Source organism: Rhinolophus sinicus, linkage group LG06, assembly GCF_036562045.2.
Source record: "Rhinolophus sinicus isolate RSC01 linkage group LG06, ASM3656204v1, whole genome shotgun sequence".
NCBI classification, from domain to species: Eukaryota; Metazoa; Chordata; class Mammalia; order Chiroptera; family Rhinolophidae; genus Rhinolophus; species Rhinolophus sinicus.
The window spans coordinates 1,925,800-1,937,999 of record NC_133756.1 but is presented as its reverse complement, the minus strand read 5'-3'; the positions used below and the strand labels follow the sequence as shown (position 1 = coordinate 1,937,999).

The 12,200-nt window shown below is 45.8% G+C and overlaps 1 protein-coding gene across 4 annotated transcripts in view; it reads left to right on the top strand.

Annotated features, from left to right (window-relative positions):
• The window catches only part of UBE4B (ubiquitination factor E4B), a 111,699-nt gene extending 99,738 nt beyond the window's left edge, over positions 1-11,961 (top strand). For all 4 annotated transcript variants that reach the window (XM_019746743.2, XM_019746741.2, XM_019746742.2 and 1 more), the window contains 5 exons: positions 1,550-1,684; positions 4,013-4,204; positions 9,393-9,567; positions 10,114-10,260; positions 10,593-11,961. In XM_019746743.2, coding sequence (XP_019602302.2) covers positions 1,550-1,684; positions 4,013-4,204; positions 9,393-9,567; positions 10,114-10,260; positions 10,593-10,654 — 711 coding nt within the window. In that variant the 3' untranslated portion in view covers positions 10,655-11,961. The remainder of the gene's footprint in view (positions 1-1,549; positions 1,685-4,012; positions 4,205-9,392; positions 9,568-10,113; positions 10,261-10,592) is intronic.
• Positions 11,962-12,200: the final 239 nt, after the last annotated feature.

The following is a 12,200-nucleotide window of genomic DNA, read 5'->3' as shown; positions in this document are numbered from 1 at the left end:
GCACAACCTCTGGGCTCTATCTTAAAATACACCCAGACCTGACCTCTCCAGCCACTACCACCTGTTGTCTGGATTATTGTAATCGGCCCCTGTTTGGTCTGTCAGCCTCCACTTAGGCATCTCCAGAGCAGAGGGATGCTGTTAAAATCTCAGCCTGCTCACTGAGGCCACTCCGCTCAGAACCCTTCCCGGCTTCCCCTCTCACTCCGTCAAATCCCCAGGTAGAGGGCACTGCAGCGTCCGCCCCCTCCCCACCCTTCACTCACTGCCCCAACCACACTTGCCTCCTTGCTTTTCCCTCTACCTGGTGCAGGCTTCCCCAGATTTGTGCTGACTCCCTTCCTTCAGATAGCCACGCACGTGTCACCTCCTCAGAGAGGCCTTCCCTGACCACCCTTCCCAAAGTAGCACCCCCTGACCCTAACACATAGTTTTCTTCCCTTTCTCCTGGTTTATTTTTCATCACTGTCAGACTTATATGTGTCCGGTTGGGGTGTGTGTGTGTATTGCTTGTCTCCCTAGTGGAATCTAAGCTCCGTGGGGGCTTGCTCATATTCTGTCCTCGATCTGCACTGCCTAGAGGAGGGGCTGGCCTGCAGAAGGGGCCAGCTTCTACTTACAGATGAGTGAATGGGACACCCAGGCACACGCCGAAGTGGCTCTCAGCTTGCTGGTCAGCCTTCCGTGCAGGCGGCTCATTCTTGACCCAGGAGCAGTGGATAGGTCACGCAGCATTGCTGCAGAATCCCCACCCAGCACTTCCTTGAAGGGCACCTAACCCAGGGCACGCATCGGTAACTCCACCTGTTCTCACTCGTCCTCCTCCCCCAACGTAAAGTAAACTGGCCTCTGAGCAGATGGAAAAATTTAAGTCTTTATCAATGTTCCCGTATTTTATTCATCTCAGTCTTCAGTGTTCCACCTGTTTTAGCCATGAGTGAAATACACCTTATTATCCTGTTTCCTGGCCTGTGGCACAATGGAAGGAGGTGGATGTTGCCAGAGGCAAGCAAGCGTGCTGACAGTTTAAGGGGTGACAGCCTAACAGTGTAGAAAGACAAAATTCAAAAGCTTAGCTGTTCTCAGGTACTTGGTATAGGGCCAAATGCAGAGGCCTCGGCATCATAACATAACACATCGCATGTTTTTAAAATAATGCTGACTAAGTAAGAGTGATTATCGAGGGACAGGAACAGCCCTTTATTAGCCCCCGTGTGTGTCAGGCACCACGTAAGGGTCACTTATTTCATCCTGCGTAGAGGTTCACATTGACATCTTTTATCATTGAGGAAACTGGGTCTCATGGAAGTTAACTAATGTGCCAAGGTCACCTTACTCAAAGTCCCAAAGAGCTCTGATGCGGAGAGGAATGAACTTCAGTTATCTGGAGAATTTGCTAGTAGGGGTCGTTCTAGCATTCCCTACGTCCCTTGGCTTCATTACGCACTTTGCTGGTTGTGAGCTGACTGTACTTTTCCGTCGCACTTGGCGTGTTGGTGAGCTGCTGAGTAGGACTGAGATTTGTTTGGCGTCTGCTCAATTTCCGCAGGACCAGCAGCAGGCCCGTCAGTCTCAGCTTGCTCAGGACGAGCGTGTCTCGCGCTCCTATCTTGCCCTGGCAACAGAAACCGTGGACATGTTCCATATCCTCACCAAGCAGGTCCAGAAGCCGTTTCTCAGACCGGTGAGTAGAAACTTTGGGGTGTTTGTTTTGTCTCTGGGGTTCCACATTCAGATTCTGTCCCTCGTAACTAAATATAGTTGTTGAAATCCAGCATGTTTCAGCATCACTGTCACTGAGAAGTGAAATTCTGTTACTGATTTTCTTCCCAGTTAGGCTCATTGATACAACACTCTGTTGACAGACTGAAGTCTGCAAACTGCCACGTCCAAAAGAACTGGCTCCACTTTCCGCTTAGACAGCACTGTGGCTTGTTCATGTTGGAGCTGTGACATATTTTTGTCATTATTGATTTCTGTGTTTTATTTATAGGAAAAGTGTAAGTAACAGCAATTGGAAATTAGAGAATACTAAGTAGAAATAATCGATAATGTGTCACATCTTTGGTTCTCTTAGCTGTGGCTTTGTTGCACTAAGAAGCCAAAGGTTAATGAGAGCCATAATGAGGGTTTATGACAGAGCAAAGGTAGACAGAAGGTTTGGCCTTCATTAGCAAGACCAGGTCCTGTTTCTGAAATTGAAACGTAGCCACATAATTGAAGATCTCTGCTTTGCTTCAGCCCCACCTCTTCCCTTTACTCCCCCACGCACAGTTTAGAAGCTTTATGATGTGGCCAGGACCAGGGTAGGGCGGAAGCCTGAGATTTGGCAGCTGACTGCCTATGTGGAGACAAGTTTACAATGGAGTGTAATTTTACTACGTATTTCCTCCAATTTCCGTATTCACTCTCACCTCCAACATTACCGCCACACGCTGGCCTGTGTGCAGCTTGAGAAATGAGTCTCCTCCTCTCTCCCTTTTCCATTTCACATTTCTTCACAAATAGATTTCGGTGCAAGAACAGTGGAACATGAAACTAACCAGAGCTCACCATTAAAAGTGTAAGGACTCTGCAACTAATTTAAACGTACTTCAGACACTTGCTTCTCTCAAAGGGCTACAAATGGAATTTCTTTAAACTTCACCTGTGAAGTCCAGACAGTAAATAGTTTGGCCATTTGGGGACTTTGTCCCAGCTACTCAGCTCTGCTGTTGCAATGCAGAAGCAGTCACAGTACATAAATGAGTGTGGCTGTGTTCCAATAAAACTTTATAAAAACGGGCATCTGGCCGGGTTTGGCCTGCAGCCAGCAGGTTGCCAACCCCTGCTCTAACCCAAGCTTGATTTTATGTCCAGTGACTTCAGTGACAGTGTCACCTGATTGTTAGAAGGTGGGAAACTATAAAAACTATTTGGGACTCAATGATCATGAAGCCCGTATTTAGTTCTCAGCTCTTCATTTTTTAAAAGAAACTATTGAAAGCAAAGTCTAGTATTTCCATGTCCATTAAAATGAATCGTTTCCAGGGCCTGCGCATGGGCCTGGACCCTGTCCTGCCCTACCCTATGCCTGGGCCTGCTGAGAGGTTTCCTTTGCCTTTGCTACACCATTTTGCCCTTCCTTGACTGGCCTGCTCTGCTCTGTTCGTCTCACTCCTGTACTCCACCCCTTCTTAATTAAATCCAGGACTACTCTACTTTGTGTACAGGTAGGTTCCTGACAAGCCAAGTTTAGGTTGAATTTGTATAAATCCAGTCATTACATTGAATGGAAAGCTTGTCACATAAAGGGACGCTTTCACTGCTCCTTTCTTACGGCCAGTGTTTAATACTACTGTCTGAGCCAGATTTTCCTAGTTCAGATTTGCTTACAGCGGTGTACGCCCAACAATAGTAGGTACTGCGTCATCTTGTGGGGTTATTGCATTATAATTATTTTCCAGTTGTTTCATTTAAGTTTGCTTTGTCTCACTGGCTACATTGAAAACTACTCAAGGCTGAAATTTTTATCTTCTACTTCTTTTACCTCTTTGCATCTGATAAGTAAGAAGGGTGCACACTGAGTGGCCAGGGTGTTTTGAAATTTATACAAAAATAATGCATAAAATGATGGCTGAAAGCATGCTCAAAAACGTTTGTGACTTGTGTTATGATGGTAGAATTATGAATAATTTTCCCTCTTTTACCTGTTTCTCCACAAATTTGGAGTGATTTTTGTTTTAATAATGAAAAGCATGAATTTATAGAAAAGGTTGCCTTTTGTTGGTATTTATAAATATTCAGTCAGCCTGCAACATTCTATTAAGTATTGGAGTTAATTGGATTAGAAATGGAGAGTGAAAAAATTTTTGAATTAATGTTTTTCTTCAGCTTATGATACACAGCACTTATAAGGGATTCTGTGAAGATTAATCCGGCCAATTCCTGTTCCTCCACTGAGATGGGAGTTTTTGGTCCTTCTCGCTTGTCTCAACAGCATGAATTGTCCTATTATCCTGTGATTTCTTAGGAACTTGGACCCCGATTGGCTGCAATGCTGAACTTTAATCTTCAGCAACTCTGTGGTCCCAAGTGCCGTGACCTGAAAGTTGAAAACCCTGAGAAATACGGCTTTGAACCAAAGAAGCTGTTGGACCAACTGACAGATATTTACTTGCAGCTGGACTGTGCGCGGTTCGCTAAGGCCATTGCTGACGACCAGGTCAGTGCCAGGGAAGCAGGCCGCGCCAGGAGTCGGGGGTTCAGGCGGCTCACCTGGGCGACTTGAGTTTGCCTCTCTGTGGATTTCCTGGCAAACCCTGGACAATTCCATGTCCATCTGCCCTGGATTTTCCCCAGTTGAAATCAAGGAAGGTGATACTTTTCAAAATATGGTTTTGAGAAGTTTTTAGTATGAAAATGGAAGTTGTGACCACAGTGGCCCGGAGACCTTGTCGGGTGTAAACAGAAATGAAATGGTTGTTTTCCTCTGAGCATAAAGAGCAGACTTGGCTCTGAGCTCCTCCAGTTGAGTTCTGAACCCAAGATCTTGCTGAGGGGCCTTCCTCGACAAATCCCTCACCTTCCCAGAAAGAGCCCCGTTTTCTCAGGGAGCAGGTCTTCTTCCCGAGGCCCCACCAGCTTTCCTGCTGCTCAGATTTTTGTGGTCTTCTGGCTTTCAGACCTCATGTTGGGTGTCTTCACATTCTTCCCTCTCCCTTATTCCTGGGCCCCGTGATCACATCCGTGCGTGTTTTTCGCTTTCACAGCTGCCTATTTAGTGCAAGCCCCCGCCCAGCCTTACTTGCGTGCTTTCCAATAATCTCATAAGTGGCTTCCCCTCCCTTCATGTTCTTTTGTCCTGTGTCATTTCAACATGAAATGGCTAATGCTTATTAACCGAACACCAAGTTTTAACCACTTCTCATGTTTTTACTCATTTGATCCTCACGAAATCCTGTGATACAGGTTCAGTTAAGATTCCTCATTTTGAAACGAGGCACCAAGAAGTTAAACAGCTTGCATGGAGTTCGTGTGGGGTGGAGGCAGAATTCATGCCCTGGCATCTGGCCCTGAACCAATATTCTCAGCCTCTCTGCTCTCTACTTAAAATGTCCAAAGAGTTCCATGCTCCTTTCTGTCTCTCCATCTTTATTCACACTTTCTATCTGAATATTACTCATGTCTCAGGTTAACTAACCATCAGTAAGCATTCTAGAAGGTTCTTTACTCCAGCCCTCATCCAAAAGTTAAAATAAAGGAATCGTAGGTGCTTTTTAAAAAAGTAACAGCTTTACTGAGATATTATTCACGTATGCAGGTACTTTTAGATGTAAGCAAGAGATGGGTGCCTACAATGGCAAAAAATCTCATTTGTCCAAAGCAGTTTTTCCATAAAAAGTAGTGGTAAAGGATGGGGTTAGGAGTTTGCAGTTATTTTGAGGGGATGCTAACGTGTTTTTCTAGCCCACAGCTAAGTAATACTGCACATATTTAGGAACGGAAAAGAAGTGGCAGTCTGCAGTGAGCGGAAGGAAGTGGAAACGCTCCCCAGTCCTCTGGCTCGGGCTTCTCTGGGTCCAGCCAGGCCAGAAGTCAGGGTGTGAAAAGGCCCCAGGGACTCTTCTGTTTTTCCTGCGAGAGACTTGGAAGAATGGCTTAGCATGCTACCTCTTCTGCTAGGTCTTGCTGTGGCTGCCACATCACAGGCAGTTAACATAACACATAGTTTGCAGTGTGAATGAACACAGCACACCCAGTGAGGCGGTGACAACCAAGTGGGTGACAAAGGAGTGCTTCCAGCTGCCTTTCCTTGGTGATCAACAAAACGTCCGTGCTGCTGGGAATCCCTGTGGATTGTGGTGGTGCCTGTGGTGGCCCCCCGCCTGAATCACAGACAGCGGTCTCCACACAGTGGCCATGGGTCTTCTCAAATGTTTAAATGGCCTTGGTCTTCCAAACACACGAAGCGAACACACACAGTGCCAGTGACGCATGGAGAGGAAACACATTCTAAGTGGATGGTTTGCCCCTTTTACAGTGTGATGCTGTTGCTGATTATTGGGCGTTTTCTGTTTGTATTGGTTCTGACGGCCCTGACGACCGGATTATTTTGGAAGAGGGTTTTGGGAGGCTGGCGGAGGAAGGATGGAAGGCTAGGAAGCACCAGAAGACAGGTGGTAGAGGTTCATTTTCTCCTTGGGGAACACTGGTCTAGTTTGCGTCGGTTTGGTCTCGTGTGTCTTTTCCTGGGAAGACAAAGGAAGAAGAAGATGGCAGCTGTGCAAGGAAAGACACTGACACTTCTCTTCCTGTGTACAGCAGTGGGCTGAAGACAAGTGTCCAGAAGAGGTGGTGGCAGGTGCCAGCACAAAAAGCCACTGAGCTTTACACTCACAAACCTGAGGCGAGAGCCCCTTGTCAGAGGCAGAGTGGACAGGACAGTTGTCCCTGGGCTGAGAGAGCCCAGGGTAGGGAGGTCTTAGGGCACCTCGTGAGCCATCTTGGTGGCCACGCGTGACTGCTTTTATGGGCGGACCCCAGCTCTGTGGGTGGGCCGCAGCTCTGATGGTCACGGAGCACTGTCTGTTAACACCCTTGCTGTTTAAAAACAATGAGCCCATCGGAAGTCACTCGTCTCCTATGCAGTCTTTCCCTCTTTCTATGGAGGTGAAATTCACGTGAAATAACATGAACCGTTTCAGAGTGTACAATTTGGTGGTATTTAGTACATTCACATGTTGTGAAACCATCACTTCTGCCCAGTTCCAAAACATTTTATCACCCCCAAAACATTTTATTGTACCCATTAAGTAGTCACTTCCATTCCCCCTCACTCCAGCCCCCGCAGCTGCTAATCTGCTTTCTGTCTTTATTTTACCTATTTTGGGATTGACCTATTTGCCTATTCTGGATATTTCATATAAATGGAATCACATCATACGTTACCTTTTGTTTCTGGCTTTTTTCATTTGGCACAATGTTTTCAAGGTTTATCTTACTGTAGTATCTGTACCAACACTTATTTCTTCTTGTACCTGAATAACATTTCATTATAAGGATAGACCATGATTTATTTATCCATGCATCATTGGGTTGTTTCCATCTTTTGGCTATTACAAATGGGGCTGCTATGAACATTCGTGAGAAGCATTTATTTGAATACCTGTTTTCAGTTCTTTGGATATGCACTTAGGAGGAGAATCGCTGAGTCCTGGTAATTCTATGTTTAACTTTTTGAGGCACTGCCATCCACGTTGGCTACACCATTTTCCATCCCCACCAGCAGTGTATGAGGGTGCCAATTTCAAGTTATCCACATCCTCACCAATACTTGTTTTGTTTTGTGTTGTGCTATTTTTGTTTTTGAACAGGTACCCTAGTGGGAGTCAGGTGGTATTTCCCTCATGGCAAATACAGTTGAGCATCTTTTCCTGTGCGCGTTGGCCATTCGTATATCTTCTTTGGAGACATGTCTGTTCAAGTCCTCCACCATTTTTTCAAAGCGGATTGTTTGTGTTTTTGATCTTGAGTTGTGAGAAGAGTTCTTTATGTATTCTAGACCTTTATCAGATCCATGGTTTGTGGATGCTTTCATGTTTAATTTTACAACCACTCTAAGAGCCTTGAAGTCAAGAATGCCTTTGCTTCTTCTCTGACCCAACCTACATCACACATGAGGCAGCAGCTCAGTCCTAAGTGTTGGTTTGATTCATTGATGCCACTGCTCTTTGATGCTGAAGGCCATGTCCCCTTATAGGTTCCCTTTGATTTCTGATAGTGTTCACTGCACTGCTTTATCTGAGACCTTGACTTATAAGCAAGCACAAGTCGCTGGTTAAAAACTCACCATCTTTAGAGAAACGGAATGGGTGAGATTTTAAGAGGATAACAGATGGGTTAAGAACGACTACTTATGAAAAGAGAAGTTCGAGGTGAAATTGTCTCAGTTGTGTCTACAGCAACGGCCAGGCTTCAGCAATTCCCTGTGCAGAATACTTTCATTTTGCCCTTCCGACGTCTCACTATAATCTTTTGGCCGTTTCCCCCCGTGCCCCTTCCCAAAGGGGTTGGGGACTGTGGCTTACCTGGCTCGTTATAAGTGGACGCCAAATAAAGTATTTGTTGAATTGATGTAGCAATTTAGTTTTAGGAAACGATAACTGAGGCTCTCTGAACCTTTCAGGATTGTAGAAGGTGGCTTTTGAGATTGTTGCTGGGCCTTGGGCACCCTTCTGGCACTTTGCCCTCCCTCCCTCTTCCCCGGGTGCACAGACTTAATAAGGGGCGTGGGTGTGTGTGGAGAGAGGAGGTGAGCGTGTGCACTTACTTAGAATCTGAAGTTAAAAAAGGAAAGAAGAAAGATGGAGATCTTCCAGTTCAGCGCTCTGAGGGGATACAAGTATTGAGACGAATTCATAGTCTCTCATCTTCATAAGTACAGACGTTAGTGTGAGTCCTCAGAGAGAAATGACAGGTCACAGCGTACGATCCTGTCGTTTGCCTCAGATTTACTCATTCTCCTCTGTTTGCCTCATTGTCACTCCATGGACAAGGGGCCAGTGTTTTTGCCATAAATGCAACTTAGGACACACTTTGTATTTTGAAACAGCAGTGATGGATGTGAATCAGGCACCTGTGACATTGGTGTCACTGTCCCCATTTTACACCCGAGGAATCCAGGGCTCAGCAGAGCTGGGGTTTGCCAAAGACCACAGAGGGGGTAGGAGGTAGAACTAGAATTCAAGTGCAGGTTTGTCTGGGTCCGTGGTGAGCTCTTGTCCTTTGACCATCCCCACCGCTGTCACAGGTGCAAGTCGTGTCTGCTTATGTCAGCGGAGCACCTGACACGTCCTAGTGTTGAACCAAGAGATGGTACAGATTGACGGCGATCGGGAGAAAGCTCCTTTGGATTATGACCTACCTTGATTCTGAACCGTATTTACCAGTAGGGAAAGGAGCTAGAGTGTCCACGTCCTCATGCACCAGCCTGGCAAGGACTGAAACAGACTAGAGGCCCTCCTCTTTTTATTATTTAAATGTTAAAAGAAATACATGTTTCCTGTAAAAGTAATTCTCAAATTTTTAAATTCCCCTCATTTTTTTTTAAAGAAATCCCTAAGCCGTACAATTTTTTTTTTTTTTTAAAGAAATCCCTAAAAAATTCCCCTCATTTGCCTCAATCTTGAAGCCCTCCCCAGAGGCAGTGACCTAGTAGAGTTGGGTGTGTGTTATCCCAGTCTCTATGTGTCCAAAGCCATGTAAAAGTGTTTATGTTTATCCACGTTATACTTTTAGGGCTTTTTAAAAAAACATACATACAAATAGATCCGACTTTGGCTATTTCCTGCAGCTTACTTCTTCCCACTTAAACCCTATTTACTTCTCACATTGTCTTTCCTCATCTGCAGAGATCCTACAGCAAAGAGTTGTTTGAAGAAGTTATTTCGAAGATGCGGAAGGCAGGGATCAAATCCACGATAGCTATTGAGAAGTTTAAACTTCTCGCCGAGAAAGTGGAAGAGATCGTGGCCAAGAATGCACGCGCCGAGATCGACTACAGCGACGCGCCCGACGAGTTCCGAGGCAAGTGGACCCCTTCCCAGGCTGACTTCTTTGCTTTGGGTTCGCTGGGAACAGGTAACGTGAGAAGGGGACGTCCTGCGCCTTCAACTTTTCAATGACCTGCTGCGATTGCTTTTTGGAGGCACTTTGTCTGAAATTACATTTCCTACTTTCAGTTCATATTGTAAATGAAAGGGGGGAAAAAGGCCTTAGCGGATTTCAAACCTGAAGATTCTAAGGTCAGCGTTGCCTTTGCAAGTGGGGATAGGCGTGTTCCAATGAGAATTCTGAGAAGCCCTAAGAGGAAGGACCGCCATCTTGGCTGCAGAGCCCGTGAGGACCCGCCGCTGTGTCTTCTTTCTCTTTTCTTTCCTCCCTGCAGTAGCTGACAAGAGGGTACTTTGCCCTCTAGAAAAGGCAGTGTACGTGCTTTTATCTAACGTTGATTACCTTCTCAACTTGGGGGCCCGGGGGGCGGCATTTGATCACTGTTCCTATGGTTTTGTTTTCTTTTTCAGTTTTAGGCCCTATTATTAGATTCATGTTTGCTCTGCTTTGTCTCTGCAGACCCCCTGATGGACACCCTGATGACGGACCCCGTGCGGCTGCCCTCTGGCACCATCATGGACCGCTCCATCATCCTGCGACACTTGCTGAACTCCCCCACGGACCCCTTCAACCGACAGACGCTGACCGAGAGCATGCTGGAACCAGGTACAGAGGGCGCAGCGGGCGCTGCCGCGCCTCCATCAGGGCCGAGCGGTGGAGCCCAAGTCCTGTAGTAGCGGAGATTAATCACGGGGGGGAAACTGACCGAGTCCAGAAACCCCCTAGTTGGTGACACTCAGTGGAAAAGATACCACACATTCTTTGCTCTCTTTCACTATGGAAGTCTAGACCTCCTGCCCTATTTTCTCTCCTCTTCAGTCTTCATTTCACTGAGGGAAGGAATGGCCTTTCCATTCCATTTATGCAGAACAACAAGCATCATCTCTCAGGAAGAATCCTCCCACCTGAGGCATTAATCTTTCCCTTTTTTTTCTCAGTGCCAGAACTGAGAGAACAGATTCACGCCTGGATGAGAGAGAAACAGAACAGTGATCACTAAACCGTCCCCCTTGCCCACCGTCTGCTACAAACAGCCACGGCCTGCCAGGCAGGCAGAAGCACCATCGGCGGTGACAACGCTGTTCAAACGTTGGAGGCCACATGTGGCAAACACACCGAGAGCCCACCTGGAGCGACCAGCCGGTGGAGACCTGACGGGACTTGAATGAGAAGAGGAGCCCAATTCCTGTACATATATTTAAGTGACAAATGTGGTCAAAAGCTTGAGGGACACATTTCATGATTGCTTGTGGAATAAAGCACGTCCTTCCTATGTCACACTTTGGGGCTTTTGCAAAGGACGTCTTGTAGTGATTGATAATGAATGGGTCTGGGCAGCGTCCCCTCCAGTTTTTTTTCCCCCTAAATCCAATATCCGTTGATTTGATTGTGATTAGAGAACCTTGGACATTTTGCTGCTAAAGAATCTTATTTCCCCCCCCACCCTTCCTGACCCTACTTGCACTGCTGTGGATTTTTTTAAGAGAAGCGAAAACAAAAATAAATTCCTTTCCCTGGCCCTCCAAACATATATTCTGTGAGATAACTGTGCCTGCAACAAAGTGTTAATCCTGGGATCGTATTTTTATATCATATTCACATATTTGTTTTTTTAATTGGTGTTAGATGACATGATTAATAAAAAAGGCAAGATATTTTCAGAATTCGAATTTCAGTTTTTATTTTTTTTTCCTTTTGAAATGTCCCTTTACAATTTTTTAATTCTAAGCAAAATGAAGAGAAGCCTGTTGCTCTGGTCCTTGTCATAACCCGTCTGTTAGGAATCTAAGGAGCAGCTGCAGCAAAGGAAGTATCTAAGTGTATCAGGATTTCCATGACTTACGGTCTGGGGGGGAAGGGAGGGCTCGTGTTTTTCATGCTACGTGACAGTTTGAAACCCTTACAGTTAGCCTATGAGGGTACAGAAATTCCTCAACTTTTGAGTCTATGAGTTCAAGGCAGGGGTCCTTTGTATGATGTGTCCTTTGGGGGTTGGCCTTACCAAAGCAAAAAGGAGTGCAAGAAATGTGGAAGTGTGTCTGCTTGTAAAGGCACACACAGACAAAGACACCCACACACACGCACAGAAACAGAAGACTTTTTGTATTACTGCTCCCTACTTCACATACTTGAATTCTTGAATTTCCTTTGGGGTAAAAAAGGATTGGAAACCATAAAGTGTTTTGAAGAAATGAAGTCTACAAAAACATACTTTGTTTTTCTTTTCCTTTTTTGCCCCCTCCACAGACAATGTCCTCTGTTCAATTCCTAACGCAAACTACAATAAACGGTGATACACATTCAGAAGGCATCTTCTCCGAGTCTCTTCTTTGTGTGGAAAGCAAAGGGGTGGGTAAACAGCCAGAGCCAATGGAGTTGGCATGTGCTGAAGTGTCTTTTCTGGAGCACTTAGGAATTGCTGCTGGTAAAATAAAACGTTGAGATTTGTGTCTGTCGATGGCCATTGGGTCCCCTCCACTGTCTGCTTGTCTGAGGGGTTTGAGTTCTGTCTGTCATCTTCAGTCTCTGCCTTCTCAGGCTGTTCT